Here is a 24,192-nt window from a genome sequence, read left to right as displayed (position 1 = left end):
TGTATGTCTGCTTTATCCTTTAAAGACTCAGTTCAGTTCAATTCAATTCTATAGCACCAAAAAACAACAGCAGTTGCCTCAAAGCCCTTTTTAATTGGAAGGTAAAGACACTGAAAAGATGCACAGATTGCCTGATTGTGAGATACAGTCAGTGCACTATTATTTACAATGAACGTACAATGCGTATGTTTAATTTAAAGGAGTCTGTGAAAAGTGAGCGAGACACATATGGAGGGAACATTATGGCAAAATGTCTAGACTGCTATTATTGGATTTATAATAAAAAGCAGCTTTAACAGTGATAAGATGACCTCGGGCTATGCTAACTCAGGAAATAATTACAGTGCATTACAACAAACTAATATTATACACAGTAAAATACACAGTCGGGATAAAAATGCAAGCACAAGAAATAAAAAGAAATAAACCTGAAAATATGGCAACTGAAATACAAAACATAAAGAGCAGTTTTAGGAATATGATAAATTGTATTTCAGTCGCTGACAAAAATACACTGAAATTTAAAAGAAAGCTGTCCTGCGCCAATAAGTATTTAAAAGTTATTTGACAGAAAACGCTGATGTAGCAGACACGAGTTCCTGACATCCCAACCGAGAAACAGCAAACACTCGTCCCCCACTCAGTCTTTAAGTGTGAGGCAACAGTCAGCAGGTTGCTGGTTGCGGCTCACAGCCTGTGCATCAGTGCTTGGTAAGACAGCTTGTCTCAGAGATTTTATATCTTTTTATATCTATATGTATATAAATAGGGCTGTGCAAAAGTCTAAAACCAAACATTGCTTCTCTATATTTTGTTTACAAGGAGCCAGACTTTCTTATAATTTTTTTAAAGTGCTCTTAAGAAATAGTTCTCCAGGCTTGCTGAAGATCTTGAAAAGTTTGTCTTAGGGTATTGGCTGCTTTTTTAGCCATTTTCAGTCCAGTCTTGTACATGACCACTTTCAGAGGATTTTCTTTGTCCCTTACCACTGACCACTGAATTCATTCAAGTATAAATAGCACCTAATTCAAGGGATGAACCGGTGTTGTGTCTACAGATAGCAGACACCAAAGAACCCATTTTAAATTGAAGTTTCTTTAGGCACTTTGTAACTAACAGCCTGTTGCAAAAACATATAATTTGTTCCTGTTTCTTTAGGTGACACTGCAAAAGAGCCAAAGATAAAACAGTCTAACAGACATAAAATTGCATTTTTGCATCAGAGAGGCAATTCCCAAAATGAAAAACATCTTTCAGAATGATATGCAGTGAGGAAAATGGATAAGTGGCAGGCTTATCTACAGTATCTAAAAGTCATGTCCTTGAGAAACAGGAAAAAAAAGTCAGAGATGCATCTGGGCTTTCAGTTGATCGATCTACTTTTCACAAAAGCCTCTGCAGAAATGGTCTCAGTGGAAGACAGGCTTTCAAGGAAGGGAAACAAGGAGAAAAGCTGTGCCAAATTACACAAGAACTTAAAATCAGAAGCAACAGGTCTGATGGAGAGATGAAGTTCTATATTTCTGGTTCAGATTGTTGTCAGTTAGTCCTCAGGAGGTCGGAAGAGAGGTACAACAGTGAGTATCTGCAACCATTTGTGATACACAGTGCAGGCTCATTTCAGCCAGTGGGGTTGGACATCTTGGCAACAGCTTGATTTTTCAGAATGACAGTGATCATAAACACACTGTCTGCGCAGTGAAAGCATACCTGGATAGAAAACACACAATGGAGATCCTGGACTTTAACATTATTGAAGCAGAGTGAGGTCATCTAAACAGAGAAGAGAACAAAATGTAGCCAAAATCCAAAGACGAGCTATTTAAAGACATTACAAGAGAGCTTGTCTAACACAGAGACAAGCTAAGACATAGGTGTGTGTGTGTGTGAGAGTGTGTGTGTCTATATTACACACAAGGACAAAGCACCTTTAGTGTATTATCCTTTCTCCTCTTTCTTTTACTGGCCTTTCTTACTTTATCATTGAGGTCTACTTTATGAACCTTCAACTTGAGCGACAAATACAAATATGAAAGAGCGGCATGAAAAGTGTGTGATGTCCCAACTTGAACTGTAATGCCCTTCAAATAACCACAACAAGCGAGCTATCTGTGCCTTCATTTTCTTTTTCCAAAGTTTGACTGCAAAAAGGAAACATGGCTTCTGAAAAAGGAAAACAGAGAGTGTAACAGAGCAAGTTTTTGTAGAAGGCCTCTTTGTAGCCTGTGCCTCCAAAAAGAGACCCCAGAGAAGTGTAAGTTAAAAGCTAAGCAAATGAAAAACAACATCAGACACATGGAAATGGTAGAGTTGGCAGGTGCTCAGCTGCAGAGAGGATAGTGAGAGCATTAGAACTTCATAGACATTTTTTGTTTTGTTCAAACTGGCACTCAATAAGACGGCTGTGTGAAGTTTAGAAATGTGTAGCTGTTGGCTACTACAAATGAAAGAATCAGCAGCTTAAACAGACTGTAAACAGGTAAGTCCATGCACGCTTCTGTGACAGTTAAATCCCTCCTCACATTTTGCCCTCTTTTGAGTAGCATAGCAGTAATTAGTCGTCTAGTGTAAGAGGACAGTTATTAACTTGTGGTTCTGAAGAAGGTAGATGACAAATCACTGTAAAAAAAAGAAGAAGAAGAAGTCTCCATCAGTGGGAAAAGAGGCTTGAAGGCTGTTGGGCAGTCATCCAGCTCAGTGCAGGACTGGATGGCTCCAGCCTGCTTAATTAAAGGGAATTCTCCAAGGAATTTTTAGGCTGATGGCCCTGCAGCTCGGCCCAGCTCAGGCAAGCCGCAGAAAGCAAAGCACAGACCTGCTCATCCACACATGCGAACCCGAGGAGCCCTGAGGGCAGACAAACAAATATAATTGAGACCTGAAACAACCACTCAGTCTCTATCTGTATTCTGGAGTCACAGTTTGTCTCCTCCACAGTGCAGTGAGACGAACCCACATTTCTGATTATGCCCTCAACCAGGAGGTGAATACTAATGTGTGGATGCAACATGAGACTGCGTGCTGAGTTTATCTGTCTGTTTGCTATGATTCATTTGATTGTAATGCACCGGCGTGGGTTGGAAGATGATGCATTGTGTTTTATTTTTAACAACGCACTTTAAAAATCGGTTCATATTTGCACTTAGAGATATCCTGCTGATATGCCAGCGTCTAACTGCTAAGATTGGACATCAGTTGTGGAATGAGAGCTCAACTTAAAGAAGAGCCTTACAAAATTGATGTCAGTTAACTAGTAGTTCAATAAAATTCTGTCTTCCATCTGTCTGATAGATCTGAATCTACCGTCAGCAGCCAGTAGTGCTGTGCAATACTGCAAATTTTGACAATACGTTACTAAGTAAAAACGAGGGCAGTGCTGCAGATACCAAAAACGATGCTGATGCTTTTAACCTACGAAGGCAGCTTATATAGCAGAGAGAAGTGTGCCATGACTTATGAGATGAATCATCATCAGCTGGGTTTTTGGAGAGCTGGAGTGTAAATGTACCTGTGTAACAATACCAATACCAGCGCTGGTATAAAAACCAGAATTAAGTTTATTTTATGTAATACATATTGTATTTATTACGTGTATTTATACACATTGTATTTATTAAGATCTGAAGTAGTGATTGAGTCCATAAACTCTCTAAGTAAGTGTTTACTGAGGTCATGGATTAAGGGTCCTGGAGGGCATTTTTTTCCATTTGTGTACAACTGAACTTCTTTGTAACTGCAAAAGCAGCTCTGTAGCATTGGCTTCACTTTTCAGACCCTCTGTATCATCTTATTTTGCTCACTTGTCCAAGTAAATGGGGACCCACTCTTAAAAACATTTCCTCGCCACACGAGCGCCTTTATGTTAACAACATATAAGTGGCAGTTTTTGTTTCCACAGTCAGAACATGACATATTTTGTGCGCACGGGTTTCCCATATGCAAAATTAATCTGATATATTATGAATCAGCTTTCATGGATAGCATCGTGGCAGATGCACAAGGCTGTTCTCTCCCAGACAGGAACATTTACTGTGGAAAACAGTTGGGAGGGCATGACACGTAGACTGTCCTTCCCATTCAAAGAGCATTAAAAATTCAGAAGACAGTCAGAACAATCAGTGCTGCAGGTTTTCTTCTTGCTTTTAGGCTTCAGGTCTTGTTTTGCCTTTGCTGTTTGAGGAGGCTGTTGTGTAAGAAATGAATTGTGACACAGAGGAAAGTATAAGTCCTGTGACACTAAAAGTGTTGCTGTTCTCAGCGATGGTAGTGCCTGACCTCATCCAGGCTCCCGGTGGTTTCACATATACACAAAAAGCGATTATCCCAGGGGATCGTGAAACTGGAGCATCGTGATCCTAAAATTATTTGTTATGCCCAGCTGCTTTTCCCCCCTTTCTTTCTTTCCTTTTCTTTTCCAGAACATCTCTGCCGACAGAGGGGGGAGCAGATCCCGTGGCAAATCGAATCAAATTACAAGAACGTCTGTAGTGCGCATGATACATGAAAATGAAAATAGACAGTAATGAAAATATCCTTGTATACTATATTGGAGGGCTTGACAGCACATGTAAAAACCTGCAGAGAATTGTTATGTTTGTCCTCATTATCATTTCTATAATGAATATTAATGCAACTACATCAAAGAGTAATAATAGTAAAGGGCATAATCACTCTGATCATGAACCATAATATTTGAGTTATCTTCTAGAGTCACTCTGTTTTCAGAAACTGTTCAGTCAGAACTTTAGTATAGCTGTCCTTCCCTTGGTTCGCTGCCATCCTACAGCAATGACTGCTGAGGCAGGTGGTAAACACATTTTCTTTTTCTCCTCTTGCAAATCAAAACTTCATCAGGTATGAAAGCTAGGTGATGAATCTATAAACCAAATGTGCATGAAAGTATATCAAAAAAGCTTTTATTAACTACGATGCAACATATAAAAAAAGCATTTGCTTTCCAACACAGCCTTAATATTTGAATCATGGCTGTAAAAGACTGTAGCAGTCAGCAGTGAAGGTGCTACTTAGTACAGTATGAAGCATGCACTATGAACCGACTTCAGAGTGCTTTGAATTCAGTATATCATTCACACCTCCAGTTATTGCCTACACGCCGCGCTGCAGTAAGCAGTGAACGTTTACACCTGATTCTGTTCTAGCAGCTAAGCAGTGCTTTGGGCACAGCCATGTTCACACTAAGCCAGGTACATTTCTAAACGCATCTGTTTCTCGTCGTTTTGGCCCGCTGTCCAGACTAAAAGCTTGCACAGAAGTGTGAGGTCCTGCGCCGCCTGCCTTGTGTGTGACAAACGAGAGTCGTAGCCAGTCACTCCAGGCGCTGCAGCTTCATTAAGTGCTCGCCACACTCGGGTCACTCTGGCTCTCTCTCACGTGCAGGGAAATGAAAAGCTATTCGAGACCATTTGGAAGACAGCGAGCTGCAAAGCTTCAAGGAATGTTTTTCCTTTTGAGGGAACTGGATCAGGAGTTGAAATTGTTTTGCTTTTCTGGAAAACAAAATTTTGATTTTATGTTGAAATGCCATAAGCTTGTTAGAGGGCCAGTCTTGCAGCATCATGGGGAATATTATGAGACATTAGGCAGGAGTAAACAGGTTTTTATAGTACACAGGTGTTGATGAAAACACAGCTATGTGGTCCATACTTGTGCTGCTTCTCTCTGGGAGTTTTGGTGTTCCCTGCCATAAAATAAAAGCATGCTTGGTAATGCTATCTAGTCCTAGTCCTGTTGCTTTCAAAAGAATCTCACTTTTGGTTAAATAAAGATAAAAAACAAAACAAACCCAAAATAGGAGCCTCTGAGTAAAACGCTACATAATTTGTCTATGAGTAGTACTATGAGTAGAAATCCACCAATGAGATGCTCTCCTTTTTTCGGTGAAGTTGTAATATTCCTCATCTTTATCTGAGTCCTTTGTGAAATCTCTTCAGTGTGATATCACTATCACTCTGGACATTTAACATTTAGATGATTTCAGTGGCTGAGTATACTTATCGAAACTGTGGAGGAGTGTAGAAAGTGAAAAGACAGGGAAAAAAAGCAACTCGCCACCCCCGCAGTATCTTTTTGAAGCCTCACACTCGATGGCGAATCAGAATATATGGAGGTAGTGAGCGCCTGCGAGAGGGAGCGAGATTGAGCCGGCAAAGAAGTTTAAAGAGATCGGCGGATGCAGCTCTCTCTGTGTCGGCTGGCTCCGACAGGTGCTGTACAACATTTTGGGTTTAATTAAGTCTAGTGCACAACTGAGACAGGCGGAGCAGGAAGCGGCAGACTGCAGAGCAGAGGCAGCTGCAAGAAAAGAGAGACGGAGGTTTGCCGAAGCCTTGACCTTATTTTACATGTTGAAGTTAATGGAAAGGAACAAGTGCTGTCATCAGAGTTTCTCCCCACTATGTGTGCGTTTCATGCAAACGCGCACAAATGTACGCGCTCGCACGCTCCCTCTTGCACTCCCGAATGTCACTTTCTTCTCTCTTTCTCTTTCTGTCAGCTCTTCTGCAATTGGAGGTCTTTGTCATATCTGAGTCTTCGTGTTTCTTAATGTTCTCAGTGTTGTTGGAAGGGAATCTGACTCACTCCGTGTCTTTTTCTGCAAATTTGTAGGTGGTGACCTCGGGAAAAAACAGCAGAGGATACCACTATATCCTCGCCAACCTGGTGAGAGCTCGCAACTCGAAACAGCACAACACAACTCAGTGGAAAACCCGTAGCAGCACTGCTTGTGTGTGATGCAACGTTGTGCAAAGAAGTGCAATGTTCTCAGTGGATACATCTCAGGAGCACAGTCAAACTTGGTTCTCTCAATATATAGTTGTGTTAGACTTAAAACTGAATGGTGCAATTAAATCGATGAAGTTACTCAGCGTGGACAAGCTAAAGCAGATTTAAATCTCTCATCTTTTTTTCCCCCTGTTCTCCTAATGATCCTTTTCTCCACTACCACCAAGTTGTGCTCTTTGCTCTCAGGGTTTTTCCAACATGAGTCTGGACAGGGTCTTTTCTGGTGGAGCCAACATCACAGGCTTCCAGATCATCAGCCCAGACAGCCCCATCGTCCAGCAGTTCCTCCAGCGCTGGGAGCGCCTGGATGAAAGAGAATTCCCAGAAGCCAAAAACACTCCGCTGAAGGTCAGTGAGGCGAAGCTGCCGATGCCGCAGTTGCATTTTTATTTAACATCTTCAAAGGCTGCCGTCGCTATTCATCTTCTGAGTTTCAGGGTAGTAACTTGGCTTCAATCAGAGAAAATATGTCAGTGCGAATCATTTCAGGGATTCAGTTCAGTTCGTCTCGCTTGTTTTACACGAGCAGCGCTCTGTGGTAACCTTGCTCTGACGGCAGCTCAGTGTTATGTTGGGTCTGTGTGATGTCACTGGTGCATCACTGGGATTTCTTCTGGCCTTTGACTCAGTACACATCAGCACTCACCCACGATGCCATCCTCGTGATCGCGGAGGCCTTCCGGTATCTTCGGCGGCAACGAGTGGACGTGTCACGTAGGGGGAGTGCGGGCGACTGCCTCGCCAACCCTGCAGTGCCCTGGAGCCAAGGCATCGACATAGAGAGAGCCCTCAAAATGGTAGGACTGAGAGCCTGCACTGTCTCACTGCTTATTTTATTTACTTTATAGTTATATGTTTGCTTATTCTCACTTTCTACTTGGTGATGTTTCCAAAGTTTTTATTCTTTAGGTATTTTTTTTCCTCCCATGTTTTCTTTTTCTGTGAAAGATCCCTAAATGTTTTGCCTCTATAAACTACAGGCTACAAATATAGTTTTTTATGCCATTACTTGCTAGAAATACATTATGATTTTTTCACAATTTAATAAACAAATGCTGCAGCACTTAGCCATTAAAATATTATAGAACTGTGAAAATGTATTGAGCCACCCCTCATTTATTTATATTTTGTATAAGTTTATACAGTTCTAACAAGCTTTCCACTGAGGCTTTTAGTGAACAGTAGATGAACACACAGGTCTTATGTTACATCTTTTTTGCTTATGTCTTAGAATATGATTTTTTAGATTTTGTTAATGAGCCATAGATGTCTGCCACTTGTTCTTTTCGCCTCCACTTTTCTCAAATTTGTTTAAGTACACACTGCACACCATGACAGCATATGTCAAATTTCAGCTAAGAGGACTTTAAGAATCATTTTGTTGGTTTAAAAAAAAAGAAAAAATACCCAAGAAATGAGGGCTGGCTAAAGATTTTTACCTTTTACACTATATTTAATTCCTTTAAGCGTACTAGAACCATGTTATTCTGTAAATACACCCATTCCTTACATACTGCAACGTGAGCAAACAATTATAAGAAACCTGTTTCTGGTGCTCCAAGTTAGTCTGACCTAATAGACTGGATCCTTATTTAAAGTGATTTAACTGATTGAAAATGAGACCAAAAGGTGAAGCAGAGCCTTATATCACAGCCGTATGACACACGTTACCATGTGGTTTATACATGCTGTATGTTAGGAACAGGTGGTATGATGCTTTTCTTGGTGCCTGGCAGGTCCAAGTACAAGGTATGACAGGAAACATCCAGTTTGACACATTTGGTCGACGATCTAATTACACAATCGACGTGTACGAGATGAAACCAAGCGGCCCCAGGAAGGTAAGTGGGCACTAAGGTTTGGATGTCATAATTTAAAAATTTATAATTAAATACTTTTTGCAGGTTGAGTTTATGATACAGACCCATGCTATGTGCTTTGCATACAACTACACAAGCATAAGCAAATTTGAAGGATACCTTTTTTGAGGGATTTTCTTCTCTGGGCATATTGGCACTACATAAGTTAGGGTTGATACTGATTTGGACAGAAGCTGCCAGTAGCCCGGGCTTTCTGATCCAACTCAAATCATGTAAGCTCCCGCTCCCTCTGAGAGTTTGATCTGGAATATATCCACCAAGAAGCAGCCAAGCCATGCAGATGGAAGCTTAAAGTTTTGGAGAATGGATAAATAATTGTGATCACCTCACACTTACAGAGAATTTAATAATAATTGAGTATACTCACAAACATACTGTTTAGACATATATTCATGGATATTTAAATGCAAGTTTTTAAACTAGTGTTCAGGTCTTGTTATTTTAATTTAAGAAATTCTCTCAAATAATCATCTATCCATCGATTTACTTCTGGTTATCCAATTCAGGCTGGAGCCGGTCCCTGCTGTCCTAGGGTGAGAGACAAGCATTCATGCTCACATTCACACCTACAATTAATTTAGAGTCACCAATCAGCCCCACGGATGTCTTTGGACTGTTGAAGGGAGCCAGAGTACCTGGACTGAACCAGTGCAGACACAGGGAAAACATGCAAACTCCACACAGATTGCTAACTGCTAAAACGCTAACCACCACACCACCCTTTCAAATAAGTCATATGGAGTGTTTTTACAGGAAACCCCTAACATGATGTTAGTGGGTTAAGCAGCAACATTTACTTGTATGTGATTAGAACTATGACAGTGAAATACACATTAGTAGCATAACACCTACAGGCTCAGTGTAAAAAGATTTGTACTTTGTACTGTTTTGAAACAAAAAATTGTGCATAAGGAAGAAGATCCAAAGTTTTTGACATGGACAGAAACAGCTAAGAGGTAAGAGCTGCAGCACACATTAGCATTTAGCTACAACGTGTCCATTTACCCTACAAGCATGGACACATGTCTTCTCTTGTGCCTTGGCCTTTGGCTTGCTAAAGGAACTGCTGTGAGGGAGTGCACTCACTTGGAAAAGCCAGTTAGCTAGTTAAGTTGTCAGCTGTAGCGCTTGTCAATGTTTGTTAGTTTAGATGCTAAAAGATTGGGACCTGTTCTTCTCTACTTCTGGCAGGACACTGTCTATGTCCCCATTAGTTTGTAAGGTACAGGCACTGGAGCAAATCACCCCCACACATCTACCCTGAGCCTGAAGGTGAAAAGATTGTGTTTTACGCGTTTTTGGTTTTTTTTTTAAAAAAAACTATTAACGCCAAGATTTTTTTGATTTCTGACTACCTTTCTGAATCGTAACAATTTCGTTACACTGTGATACAACTCCACATTAGTAAGTAATACACTACTGAACCAAAAACAATAATGTCTGAACACACACACACCCTTACACGTGACACCCGTAAGAGCCTGCGGTAGCTCTGTGACACTGAAACCCCCACAAAGCTGGCACCGAAAAGGAGTGGCCCCATAATGTCCACACAGCTCAGTTCACAAGACAACATACATCACAGACCCCCCCATCCAATCACAGTGTGAGACAATCTACAGTGACAAGAGAGTGAGTACTGCGCATTATAGCTTCCAGAAATGGGAGAGTTCTTCTTGGCTGAATAAATCAGAGTCTAGCAGAAATAAACATAATACAGCTACTGGAATCATCTCAGGTTGAGCAGCAACAAGCCAGGCTTTGTTTGTGTTAGATCATAATGTGTGTCTTTTATGTAGTATTAATAGAAAGAGAAAAAAAATCGACTGCATTGGCTAGATAAGGCATTTTTAGATTATTAGGTTTTTCTTGCTGGTATTAATTTTATCAGTCCTCCAGTGCTCTATGGGTGCTGCTTTCTTGTTATATAAGAGAACATTTGCTGAGCCAGGAATAGATTACTCCTACTCTGCTGAAGTGTAGCCCAGGTGAAGTCAGGAGAACCACTATGAGCTTTTTATTAAATCATATATCAGGAGCAACCGACACCGTCTCCAGCCGTACAGATAGAGCTGACCAGCTCACGTGAACTCGGAGGGTCTACTGTGAAAATGTCTTTCTGCTTCTCGTAAATAACTGCGGACCTCTGTGTTGTTTTCAGATCGGCTACTGGAATGAGTACGAAAAATTTGTATATATAATGGATCAGCAGGTCACCAACGAGTCCTCTTCTGTGGAAAACCGAACAATTGTGGTCACTACTATTATGGTACACACTCAAGTGGTTTTAAATGTTTCACCTTAAGATTTCTGCCACTCAAGGTCAAGGTGTCCTTTGTTGCAATCTGTCCTGGGAGGGTAGAATTATTTTATTTTCAGTTGCTTTCCATCCACTCACTACATGTTGAAACAGTCGATTCACACAGAGTGTTTCAACTGTATCCGTGTGGGTGCCAAAGCATTTTGGTTTTTTTATATTACAGTGGGCTGTTGTAGTAGTGACATCACAATAACGGCTTTGGTAATGATAACTATACACATCGTGTTCTCATTCAGTGCATACGTAAGTAAAAATGTTTCCCTCTCATTAAGTAAATTGTCAGTGACGCTGGACCAGAGACATGAAATGATCTGCATACAAGGAGGATGTAAACAGCCAATGGCTGCAACCTTTGGCTGTTTATCCCTTGTCTAAAATTTACTTAGTTAAAAAATTTGAATGAGAATGAGAGCGCTCCAGGAGTAAGCAGGGGTGAGGTCAGTTAGATCAGGCAGTAGCTGCAGTTTAGTGATCATCAGCCATTTTTAAATGTAAGATAAGGTGCGCCTTATCTTACATTTAAAACCATGGCCTCTCTGTCTTTCTGACTTTGCCTATTATGGTTGCATCTTAGGCAAATTCAGAATGAAATAGTCACGCATTCCCATTTCAGTGTCTGGAAACTCATACTCATCTTACCTAGACTGGAAGTAAAGTGTTGTTTAGAGCGAGGGAAGAAATGAAGAAGCGTAGTGCCATTGCATTATTTTTTCTCTCTGCCAGACATGATTTTGATTTGAACAGAAACCAATTATTGTTTTTAGAGGCATCGCAGTCATCTCATTAACTTCATGTTTTTATTACTTCCCATGACATTAAAGAAAACGTTTAATGAAAGGACTACCTCGCTTTGTTGGGGTGCAGTTCTTTCATTTTTTGTCTCACCATAACACCGAAGACTGCGGAGCGAAAGGGATGTGGAAGTCTAAAGTTCAACAGGAGCCATGCTGTTGAATGCTCCAAAAACATCAGCAAAAGCCAACAGTCTCCCGTGAAGAAATTGCATTTATTCTGTTCTATTAAGCTGAATAACCTCTGAAAACATGTGCGTGCCATACGACAAAGTAAGTACAGCTTTGCTTAATATCCCCCCCAAGGTGACACTGGTTCATCTTTAATGGCAAACATGTTTTGGATGTTACATGTTGGAGGAATGCTACAACAATCAAGGCACAGAGGCAAAGCATATTAGCATGATCGAGGCGATGAGCAGATTATTTTATTGTCGTAATGGAACAAATAAAAAAAGCAAATTGAACCAGCTTTAAACTACTTTTGTGGTGTGATTCAGACCTTTTTTTTTAAAAAAGTTGTCCGATGAAATGAGGTAATCTCCATGTGTTTGATGTCTTTAATCTCTCTGCTGCCACTGACGTTTACTTTATGAACTGGAAAAGTGCTCCATTCAGCTCGTCCTGCCCCCTGTGCCTTCGCTGATGCAAAGCACACGCAACCCCCCACCTATTGCCCATTTCTGCAGATTTAGATTTTTCTGGATCAGGTTAGCATGAGGGAGGCCCGACATCCTGCTTTGCACTTTGCACTCAGTTATAGATGCTTTGCTTCTCCCGTCGGTGCAGTCGGCCTAGTCCCCCCTGCCACCCACCCCACCCCTTCAGTCCTCCACTTACGTGCCCGTACATGTGTTTAACCTGTGTTTGTCTTTATTCATATGTTCCCCTCATCTGTTGGTGCCCTGCACGTGTGCATGCAGCAGTACCAATAAAGGCCTCATGTGACCCATATGGTTTGGTCACTGTGGATGTGATCTTGCTTTACCATGAACTCAAAATTATGTCTAATTAACAGGAAGCTCCATATGTGATGTACAAGAAAAACTATATGCAGATGGAGGGGAATGACAGATATGAAGGCTACTGTGTCGATTTAGCTTCTGAAATTGCAAAACATGTGGGGATAAAGTATAAGCTGTCAATAGTGCCCGACGGGAAGTATGGAGCCAGAGATCCAGAGACCAAGACGTGGAACGGGATGGTGGGTGAACTAGTCTATGGGGTAAGTGTCAGCCTGCCTGTGTTTCTGTAAACTGTCCGTCTTTTGTCATTGTTTGTGACTCAGCTCGTCACACAAAGCACATAGTAAAACATCCAGTTTTATCAGATTAACCAAGTTTTTTCTTGACCAAAGTAAGTTTGTCTATAGCCAATTAATCCCTTAAAGCTTCAGTCATATGTCATAGAAAACAGTTTTACACTTCCGTATTTTTCGGATTATAAGGCGCACTGTCGATGAACAGGTCTGTTTTCATACATAAGGAGCACCGGATTATAAGGCGCATTAAGCGAAACAAAACAGATAAGTCAAACTTTAGTCAACTCATTCTTCTTGCTTCCTCCACTTCCGTACCATTGATTCATTATGTTTAATTCTCTCGCAGCTGCTCTATTCCCATGTTGTTGCAGTATATTAATGACTAACCTCGTATTGTGGATGGATTTTCTCAGTTGTTCTCCTGACTGAAGTTTGGTCCGTTTACAGCATCCTGCCATGTGATTGCATTTGTCCCTAACCATCGGGAACCCTCATGTGACTTTTATCAAGTGGAAAAAAGTTAGCGTTCATCCTCCAGCTTCACTGTGTTTATGCTATGCTAACATAGCTATATCGCTAGCAATCACGTAGCACAGCGGTCCCCAACCCCCGGGCCTCGGACCGGTACCGGTCCGTGAGTCGTTTGGTACCGGGCCGCGAGAGTTGAGGCTCAGGTGTGAAATGTATAGTTTTCAGGGTTTGTTATCGGTTTTCAGCGTTATTTTGTTATCGTTTTTATCGTTTACTCGGTTTTCCTTGGTCTTTTCACGTGTGTTATGAATAAATTTTCTTTTTTTCGGTACCGGTACTAGTTTTATTTTGTTGTATTTATCCGCGACACCTTAAAGGCCGGTCCATGAAAATATTGTCGGGCATAAACGGGTCCGTGGTGCAAAAAAGGTTGGGGACCACTGACGTAGCACATAATTTTATACCAGCTAGCCCAACTTCAGTAACCCTACAAAAGTCACTACTGTTTAGTTTTCTGTCTTCATTTATGTTGGAAGTGAAAACAGAGCTGTACGTTTTAATTCTTTCAGAACTCTCTCAGTCAGAACATGCTATATCATGTTTAGGTGGAAACTAGCGAGCTAACTTCATGCTAACTTGTAATTCTGTTAAATTTAATGTTTTCATGGATGCCTGGATGTTAAACTTAATTGTTACACCTGGTAAAGCAGTAACGCTGATCATTTTATTAAAGATAAAAGAATTTAGACAGTTTTTAACTTTCAGTGATGCCGCAGTGTTCGTTTGACTTTAGGACCTGAAGTGAACTGAGTTTTGGACCCAGATTACTCCGCGAGGTGAGGCTTCTGACTACGGTAGCCGTAATGCTCCGACAATCCATCAAGTGGTGCAGCGTCGTAGCTTACCAAAGTCGTACTAACATATTTTTGACAGATTTTTGTGCGCTATGAACCGCATAAAATCAATTCGAGGTCAGTAATCACAACCAGAATTCATACATAAATCGCACTGGATTATAAGGCGCACTGTTGATTTTTGAGAAAATTAAAGGATTTTAAGTGTGCCTTATAGTGCGGAAAATACGGTACATAAGAATAAATTTAAAACAAAGAAAAATAAACATATTTATCTGGAGAGTGACTCAGTTTTAGAAATCCCTCCTTCTCCTGTAGAATCCACTCAACTGAGTTTGTCATGTGTCTCGTGGATCACTCACAGCCGAACTGGCTTGAACAAGACAATTTGCATCTTTTATGAGGCCTCAGCTGCTGAACGAACGATGCTAAAACATCTCACACGGTTGACTGCAAATGTAAAAAGATATGCATGCAGACGGTGATTCAGTGCCTGATTCACAATCTGACATCTGTAGTTTCTGCCGTTATGTCTACAGCAGTATTAATAGCTGGACCGACAGAGATTGCCATCTATTTTAATTGAACGAGCCGTGACAAGGCCTCATCTAAATTTGTGCATCAACACTAATTTTATATTGCTGCCAATTAACTGCTGGGACGTAAATTCACAATGAACAATAGGCAGCTGCTTTTGCCTAAGACCCCTCCTGAATTTATCAGCGACATGAATCCTTTGTGTTCAGTTTTCTTTAATGTGGATTACGTTACACAGCGCGGTCAGTAAGACCAGAAAAGCAATATTGACGCAGCAGTCTATTCTGTTCCAGTCACTGCAGACATTTGTCAGCATTTGTTTCTCATACTAACTGATGAGCCTGAAAGGCAAAGCAGAGGATCTGTTGGAGATGAATTTAACAGGCTGATTCACATTTCATGAACTGCTTACATAAGCTCATCCACCTCTGTCTTCCAACCCTCCGCTTGATTCATGGAGGAGATTTGGATCGAGACAAAGACATTAACAAATGCTGAGTGACTCATTTTTAAATGGCAGATCCCCTCTGAAGGGCTTTATCACAGGTCTGCTATTCAGTATATACTAAGCTGTGCCATTTCACAATGTTCATTCTGTTTACTCTGTGAATGTGCTGTGAGTTTGAGTTGGTTTGAGGTTTATCAATATTTACTCTTTTACAGAATTTAACACTTTGTTTGGTTATTATTTCTTTTCTGTTAGACTAAATCCCTCTGTGCCTCCTTCCATTTTCACAGAGAGCTGACATAGCTGTGGCACCACTAACTATAACGTTGGTTCGAGAAGAAGTGATAGACTTCTCTAAACCCTTCATGAGCTTGGGCATCTCCATTATGATTAAGAAGCCCCAGAAGTCCAAGCCTGGGGTGTTCTCCTTCTTGGATCCACTGGCCTATGAGATTTGGATGTGTATAGTTTTTGCTTATATCGGTGTGAGTGTGGTGCTCTTCCTGGTGAGCCGTTTCAGCCCTTATGAGTGGCATCTGGACGAAAACGATGAGGCCAAAGACCCTCAGAGCCCCCCTGACCCTCCAAACGACTTTGGGATTTTTAATAGCCTGTGGTTCTCCCTGGGTGCCTTCATGCAGCAAGGATGCGATATCTCACCAAGGTTGGTTTGTTGTGTTCACTCCACCACATCTCCGATGTCCTTGTCATCTCTCGTTGCATTTTATAGTCCCATACATGCGTTCCCATCATGCATTGGTGCATATAGGTTATTTTGAGCTTCACTATTAGGGCTGTCCACCTAACCTCGTGCTCCACTTCACTGCACTTTCCTCCCATTTCTATATGAGCAAGAAACCATCATCAACTCGTCATCTTTGTGTTTTGAAGCTGCATGCTGGCAGCAATGCTTTGCATCCACAAAATAACTTATATCCACCATGCTGAGGGCTGTAAAATGCACAGGGGTCATTACATTTCATTTAAAGTAGGGACTTGATTTCCTCTTGACTCTTGGAGGGCTACCGTGTTTTTGCTGCATGTCCCATTTTACGGTCATCAACTTGGTGCATATAGGGTATATTGTGAGGAAATGATATCAGTTCCATAACTATATATTTTTCCAACACAATGGCCATCCAGTCATACCCTCTACTCATTCACTCATCCATCCATCCGTTTACTCATCGCTGTTCTGGCATCTCTGACTTCTTCAAGGATTCTTGTTCTGACACTTCCTCTTATTTGACTTTGGAAGATTGTAGAGAAGCTGGTTGAAGAGCTAAAGCAAACTAATTTGACCAAAGGTTCTCACAGATTTTCCCAACGTTTCATGGAATAATTAAACTGGTGATATGTCAAAGATGTTCTTGTTTTTATTTTATTGGACTTTTAACTCTGAGTTTTTTAATGTTATGTTTAAAGAAAAAAGCAGAGAAGGCACCACTCCTGAAAACCTGGAATTTGCAGATTTCTCAGTCTCTAATACCTCACTGGGAAAAAAAAATCAATTAAGCAGCAAATGAGGGATTTTATGTTGGCTTCAAAGTACATGCAGTTTTTGAATTAAAACTGCTGATGCTGTAATTTTTGCTAAATTATTCCTTATAGCTCCGACACAGACCAGCAGTTCCCAGGCTACTCTAACAAGAGGAAATGTATTCTCTGATTTCCAATCCTTAATCACACCTTCTGTTGCCTCTAGGGCATTTTTGTGGCTAAAGCTTTAACTCTGGTTCAACCACATTTAGACCAACTAATCTCTTATGGAAATTGATCTTACTGTGATTTTCTTTTCAGGATTAACTCCATTTATGAGCAATTTTCAGATAACACTGGTAGAGTCCTCACACAGCATCTCTGAAACACACTGTAGGTGTGGTGAAGTGACCGTGAATACGCAAGAACAAAAATATAAAAACTAACTAAGAAAACAATAAATTAAGAGAAATCCAGAGCAGCGCATCTGCAATGCAGGGATTCACTGCGATTGAAGTGCGTCCTCATTTAAACAGAGGAATGAGAGTTCATCTGAGAGCAGCCGAGTCAGTATGCGTGTGATCGTTAAAGCAGAGGACCAGAGAGAATAGTCAAATTTGAAATTACGCACCCGGGGTTGAACTGCGAGGTTCCTTCCTCCCCAACGTGTTGATGTGAGCATGCTGATTTCCTGTCTCTACCTCTGCTCTTTTTTTCCTTTTCCTTTTTTTACTCCTCTCAGGTCTCTGTCCGGCCGTATTGTGGGAGGAGTGTGGTGGTTTTTCACCCTCATCATAATCTCTTCCTACACGGCCAACCTGGCTGCCTTCCTCACCGTGGAGAGGATGGTTTCTCCCATTGAGAGTGCCGAGGATCTGGCCAAGCAGACAGAGATCGCCTATGGGACTTTAGACTCCGGCTCCACTAAGGAGTTCTTTAGGGTGAGTGTCTCAAATGCCTGTCGCTATCCTGCTGCTGCACTGTATAAACTGACCTCTTTTTAGGTGAATAAGCCTCTATAGCTGTGCTGTGTGTTTTGAACCATTACCTGCCAGGTAAATAAATAAATCCAAAGACTCATTACTAAAAAAAAACCCTTAAACTACTTTTTCTTGATGCAGCACTTTCAAACTACTGAAACCAGACCAACTGTATAACTACATCTAATTAATTCATTTTAAAACCTAAAAGAAATTAAACATTAGTAAAAACACAAACAGCTGCGCGACAGTTGCATGCGTTTCTTTTGTTTATCGATTTAAAAGTGCTGCCCTGAAATGAATAACTATGCTGAGCTCATATTTCTTTCAGAGAGGAGCACCAGTCCGCTTGTGACTGCCACTGAACTAAATGATGGCATTAGGCTTCAGAGGCAGCGCCTGTTATCAGCCTGTTCACAAATCCATTTTGTCCACAAAATTAACTTTGGTTATCAAAATAATTTTTCCCAGCTTTTTGGCAAAAGGAATAATTCAGCTATGAAACTGGGACAGTAATGCTTCCTCGTGCGGCCATCTGCAGTGCCATTAATCAGACTTTGATTAGCCTCACTGTGTCTTCGCTAATTTACTCAAAAGTGCTTCGGAAGCAAAAAGAAGAAGTACAAAAATAAACGCCTTATAAAAAGAAACAGATCAGGCAACTGGTTAGTGTTTAGCGTTTAGAAAAGCAGGTAAGGTAATTTAAAAGCCTGCATGATAATTAATGCTATTGTCATTTTGAAACTGATGTATCTGATTGTGTAGATGTAGCTCTGTCTTAGCTTCTTAATCGCTGCCAGATCTTAGATGTCCTCAGGAGGATGTAGTTAAATGAAGTGATTGTTCAGTCTGAGTATCGAACACGTTTTTGTCTGTCTTTGAAACTTTGGAAAAACTTTAAAGAGAAACTAGAAAATGTCATTATAATTCCAATTTGCTGGCCTCTGTCACAAAACTGCAATCTCACAATAGACGCTCTGTTCCTTGGAAATGGAAATGTCATTCACATCCGATGTCCAGCTCTGAGCTGTGTCTATTTTTAGTCCCAGTCGCTCTCTTGGTGTGATTGCTTGGAGTGAGTCTGAGACATTTCGGTATATACAAACCCAGCTCTCCCTTTAGACTCGAGAGTGATCGGGATGCTTCAGACGGCATCATTTCACAGTTATGAAACCACATCCTACAATCTCTTCTGAGATTTACAGACAGCATAAATACAGCATGTTTCTCTGTGTCGGGTTGGGTTATTTGCTGCTGGCTGGAGGGCTTTCTTGTTAGGACAGAGTCAGTCCAAGCATAATCAAATTAAAGCATGCATGCAGAAAACAATCGCAGACAAAAGAAGAAAAGATTCTGATTATATTTTAACTTCGGGATGAAAGAGCATTGCTTTTGTTTATCGTGTTTAACTCCAGTGAGGGAAGGGTTTTGCAGGGATCTAACCAAGTGTAATATCTGACCCAAGAGGTTTACAAAGGTGTTCAAGCAGAATAGCTCGATCTGCTGTGCAAAACTGACCCGAGGTCTGAAAGCACTGAAATGGAGCAGTCAGTATGATCGGTGCCAAGGAGGTCTGTAACTGTCTCCTGCATTAAATGAAAGTATGAAAAATGGGCCTGTTTAGAAAAGTGTCATGGTGCAAAGGAAATCTTCGTCCCAAAAAGTTGAGGCCGACCGGGAAATGATAAAGTCTCGACTCGTCTGTTTGGGAAATTTAGAAGGATTTGGTTTTCGATAAAAATGCAAAACAAAACAGCAAGTCACTTATCTGTCAGAAATTCAGTTTCATTTTACTGGGTTATATCCAAACTCAGCTTGTACAAGGCTGTTGTTATAGCTATAGACAGACAGAAGTGTGGTGGAGTTGAGTTTGCCAGTTTTAAGTTGTTCCTATTATCCATATCTGCGCTCAGTTCACTTCCATCAGCCGATTGGAGTCTTTCAGTGTGGCGTTTCAAGCTTCCTCCTCCAGTACAAAGACATGCATGTTAGGTCAGCTGGGGATTCTAATTTGGATGAGAGTGTGCTAGCTCTGCGATACACTTGTGACACGCCTCTTGCCCTGTGACAGCTGGGATAGGCTCCAGCGCCTCCACAACCCTGACTTGGATAAGCGGAAGTAAATAGATGGCTGGAAAACAGAAGCCGTTGTCTATTTGTCTTATTCGCTTATCATTCTGCAGTATATTACAGATGACTGACACATCTAGCAGCCTTAAAAAAAATATCTCATTCACATCTGTTGAATGAGACATTTTTTACAAATAGATATTAAATTGAATATTTTAGTGGCTTCCTGGTGAGTCATTGCATTGAAGGCAGCACCATAAGCAGCAGTTCCTCTCTGTAGATGCTCTAATCTGTGATGTATTAGACAGGATGTGATTTATCAAAGGTGCTCCTGAGGAGATAATTGACAGACATGTAGTGACTTTGTCTTGAGTGAAAAATATGGGCTCTTTCTGCATACAAACTGGAAATGCCAACGCAGAGGAGCGTTTCTGATGAAAGGTTTTTGAAATCTGGAGATTAGACACTAATGATTAATAGAAGCTATCAATGCATTTCAGCCTGATCATCAAAGAGGATGTATCACTTAATACAGATAATACATGCTCCTTAGGGCTCATAATATATGATGATAACCAGTATGCTAATAATTAAACATACGCTTTAATTATTTGTTCTGGTCCTCAGAAAGGTTTTTTGTCAAGCCCCTCAGCTTTTTAAAGCATTGCAGAGGTAGTTTTATTTAAAATAGATGCAAATTTCTCATATCTATTTTGTGTCTTTCTTTCTGCCATTCTGCCATTTAAACCTTCCATTGTATATGGAGTTGTATAAATATGTATAATATTTAAAAAGATAAGTAAAAACATTTTTGGAGACATTTTTGGAATTACACCTATTTGCTACTTGTGGACTAATTAGGAAGCTAGCTTAGTATGAATAGAGAGCTACTGTACAGCTTGGTTCTCTCCAAACCTAAAAATATTTACTAGTATCGTTAAAGTTCATTAAAGCATTAAAACCATATGTAATGTCACAGACTGGTTTGTGAACAACTGTTCACAAAAGAGACCATAATTGAATGATAGTGTTGTTGTTTTATGCTGATTATAGCAAGCTTGTTTAACAAGGTACTGAACTGTCTGTGGGACACAACCTGTCTCCAATCAGTCAGTCTCTCTGAGACAGATTGGCGAATGTTTACAAATAATTGTCTAATCTACAAAGGTGGATAGATTGCTAACATGCTGCAATCAGTCATCCTGTGCTGATCTCTTTGCAATTCAGTGGTTGCATTATAGTTATAATCCTTTATAAAAGTATTGTTGCCGGAGGTTTCTTCCTGTTAAAAGGGAGTTTTTCCTTCCCACTGTCGCCAAAGTGCTTGCTCATAGGGGCTCATATGATTGTTGGGTTTTTTTCTCTGTATGTATTATCGTAGGGTCTACCTTACAATAAACAGCGCCTTGAGGCGACCGTTGTTGTGATTTGACGCTATATAAATAAAATTAGAAAGTAGAAAGTAGCTGCCATGCCATTTTTCACTACATCACCATTTGTGGAGAAATTTATGAATTTCAGTTTCAAATCTATAAATTTTTGGCTCGACTCTGAATGGAAGTACTTAATGGGAATTTCTTTCTATGCAGACAGCAACAGAGTTGCAATTTTTGCAGATTTGTCACAATTAATCACCATATTACCAAAAGCAGATTTCATGTAATCGCCAATTTGACCCCATTCAGTTGCAAAATGATCTCTCAATTTAACAAGTTAAACCATATAAGTATTACCTCCCTGTACAGCTGCTGCCTGTATAGCGAGAGATCAAAGCCACTCTATATATGAGGTGTAAATATGTTTATTATTGTTGTGAAGTTCTGAAATTTTAACGTAGAGGTTTAAGAGGATTGACTCTTGGCACAAGGCTCAGGTGGCCAGATTTGAGAAACCACTGTTAGCTTCACCTCTTTACAGAAATGATTAAAATCTGCTATATATTATAGGTATTGGGATATTTTGTGATTAATTTTTGCACATAATCTGTCCTGAGCTTCACTCTCAGGTGTGCAACAGTTTAAAGAGTATGGTAAACTTAACCAACTAAATTTAGCTTGTTGCATTTCACTGTGTTGTGTACAGTGATCAGATGTTAGAGTGGGGAAACGAGCGCATGAGCGAAGCAATATTAAAGATGGTTGGGGATCATTTTAATAACAGCTTTGTGCTAAATGAGCCATGCTCCTGTTTGGTTGCTTTCTTAATTTACTTCCACTGATCATGAACATACAGTAAATGAGTTGTAATTATATCCTTAACCATGCATGTAACTAAATATTGAACGCCACTATATAAAAACACCAAAAAGAGTGCACATGCTTTGCTTTGGCCCGTTGTCTTCGTTTTGAGATGCCAGCAGCGTGTCAGACACGCTCAGGGCCATGAGTCACTCTTAGCTCTGTCAGCTGCTGAAAGATAAACTGGTTGCTGGAAGAAGGACTACTTCATTTTCAGAATGGATGACGGGCAGTAAACCCAAATTTCTCACTGGCCGGAGGACGTGACCAGCTTGTCATATTCTCGATGTTGTGGTTACACCAGTAATTAATTGAGAATAATTTGTCTCAGTTAAGCCACCGTGGTGAGAAGATTTCGCAGCGCTTATATCAGTTTGACAGCGTGAGGAGTTTCACAGATTTCCGCACAGATGACCGGCCTACTTCTGACAAGCATACATTTACATGCAACCCAGAGAAGAATTGCAGTTTGCTCACTATGGTCAGACCTGTCATCAGCTATTATTGTCATGCTAACAGTGTTTACATGAACACTCCACTGAACTGAAATCGTGCATATGTCAAGAATGATTCACTTACTAGCCCGAGCCCACAATCCATTACATATCTGGTGAATTATTTATGTTGCCGTACGCGTTGCCGAGCTGACACAGTTTGTCAGTTCACTCTGATGTTTTCATTTACTCTCACCTAATAGAAATAATGGAAGACTGACTCACATGACTACTGAACATACAATCTGGAACAAACCGGTCGCACAGACGCTGTTAATAAATATGAGTTCAAGCCAAAGTTCCCTCTGAGATTCATCTCTCACAGCCAAGTGCAGGTCGCATTAGCCCAGTTTAATGTAGCCTCGTTTTTTTTCCCCTCTCCTCTCTATTGTAGACAGCTGTGTACTCCTACTCCCTGGTGCCCAGCGATCAGCCTCTCGCTGGCCATTTTTAGCAGCGTACTGAGTGTCACAGTAGGGCCGTGCTGTGCATGTCTGTAGCTGCTCCAGCTGGCAGCTGACTGGGCCACAGAGGTGAAGCCGTCAGACTTGAAGTTAGCGGGTCAAATAAGTTAAAGAAGATGCCATTACAAAAGGAGTTCTTGACACTGTCAAAGAAGAGTGTATTTCAGATCACCCATGCACAGCATGTGAAGAAGAAGTACTAGAAAGGTTTTTTTCCCCTTTTTTGTTTTCCTGGTGAGTCACAACTCGTGTTATTTCTGTGTTTGCGGTACAATTGGTGTGGATGCATACTGATCCATACTGAACACTAAAGCCAAAACAACAAAAAAGACAACCTGCTGATTTTTCAGGTATTTAAAAATAAATAAAAGGGGGGGGGAGCTGTGCAGACGCCTGACTCAACCAGTCATTTTAGAGATTTAAAAGGAGTTCAAAAAGATTTTTGTAGCTTCTGTAGCTTCTTTTAAGTGCAGGTGGACTGATGCAGTTCCTTCTTGACCTTAAACAGATCAACGTAAAGCAGGCTCCAAAATCAAAACACATGCACAATGTGTTGCATGCATACATAGTGTTTGCAACTAAGTTTGTGGAGTGTGTGGAGCCTCATCACAGCTTCTATAGGGCGGGAGGCGAGGTACCCTCTGAACAATAACACAATAATTCAGACTCACATTCACACCTATGGGACATTAACTATCAACAGTTAGCCTAACTCCACTGACTGCATGTCTTTGAACTGTGGGAGGAAGCCGGAGTATCTGGAGAGAATCCACACATGCAAACTCCACACACTAAAATTCAAAAACGGTACATAAAAAGCAGCTTGTGTGGTTTTATTTTTAATGCATCATTTTCTAACCTTTTATCTTTGCAGCTATTATATGACACACACCGTGCTATTAACATATATATAACAATAATATTCCATAAATAATAAAGTAATAAATAAATAAATAATAAAGTGCTGTAAGCCAAAGGGAATAAAGATTGGCTGTTTTACAGGTGAACGTGCAAAATAACTCTCTGTTCTTAAGTTTTCAGTATATTTTTAGCTGCTGCTTGATGCAGTAGCTCATGACCTAAACAGCTACATATGCACAGT

The 24,192-nt window shown here is 40.6% G+C and overlaps 1 protein-coding gene across 7 annotated transcripts in view; it reads left to right on the top strand.

Moving 5' to 3' along the window:
* The window catches only part of LOC120734151 (glutamate receptor 3), a 74,818-nt gene that overhangs the window by 38,014 nt on the left and 12,612 nt on the right, over nt 1-24,192 (top strand). For 5 of the 7 annotated variants that reach the window (XR_005695975.1, XM_040032742.1, XM_040032743.1 and 2 more), the window contains exons 5-13: nt 6,628-6,681; nt 6,991-7,152; nt 7,434-7,601; nt 8,541-8,645; nt 9,191-9,217; nt 10,846-10,953; nt 12,814-13,020; nt 15,657-16,030; nt 17,588-17,786. Coding sequence is in view for 6 of the 7 variants with exons in the window: in XM_040032742.1 (XP_039888676.1) it covers nt 6,628-6,681; nt 6,991-7,152; nt 7,434-7,601; nt 8,541-8,645; nt 9,191-9,217; nt 10,846-10,953; nt 12,814-13,020; nt 15,657-16,030; nt 17,588-17,786 (1,404 nt within the window). In the remaining variant the exon portion in view is untranslated. The remainder of the gene's footprint in view (nt 1-6,627; nt 6,682-6,990; nt 7,153-7,433; nt 7,602-8,540; nt 8,646-9,190; nt 9,218-10,845; nt 10,954-12,813; nt 13,021-15,656; nt 16,031-17,587; nt 17,787-24,192) is intronic. The other 2 variants (XM_040032745.1, XM_040032744.1) reach the window with 1 other exon arrangement.

This window comes from Simochromis diagramma, unplaced genomic scaffold, assembly GCF_900408965.1.
Source record: "Simochromis diagramma unplaced genomic scaffold, fSimDia1.1 OVJJ01000216.1, whole genome shotgun sequence".
NCBI lineage: Eukaryota > Metazoa > Chordata > Actinopteri > Cichliformes > Cichlidae > Simochromis > Simochromis diagramma.
The sequence above is the reverse complement of the archived record's forward strand: the minus strand, read 5'-3'. Positions and strand labels throughout refer to the sequence as shown.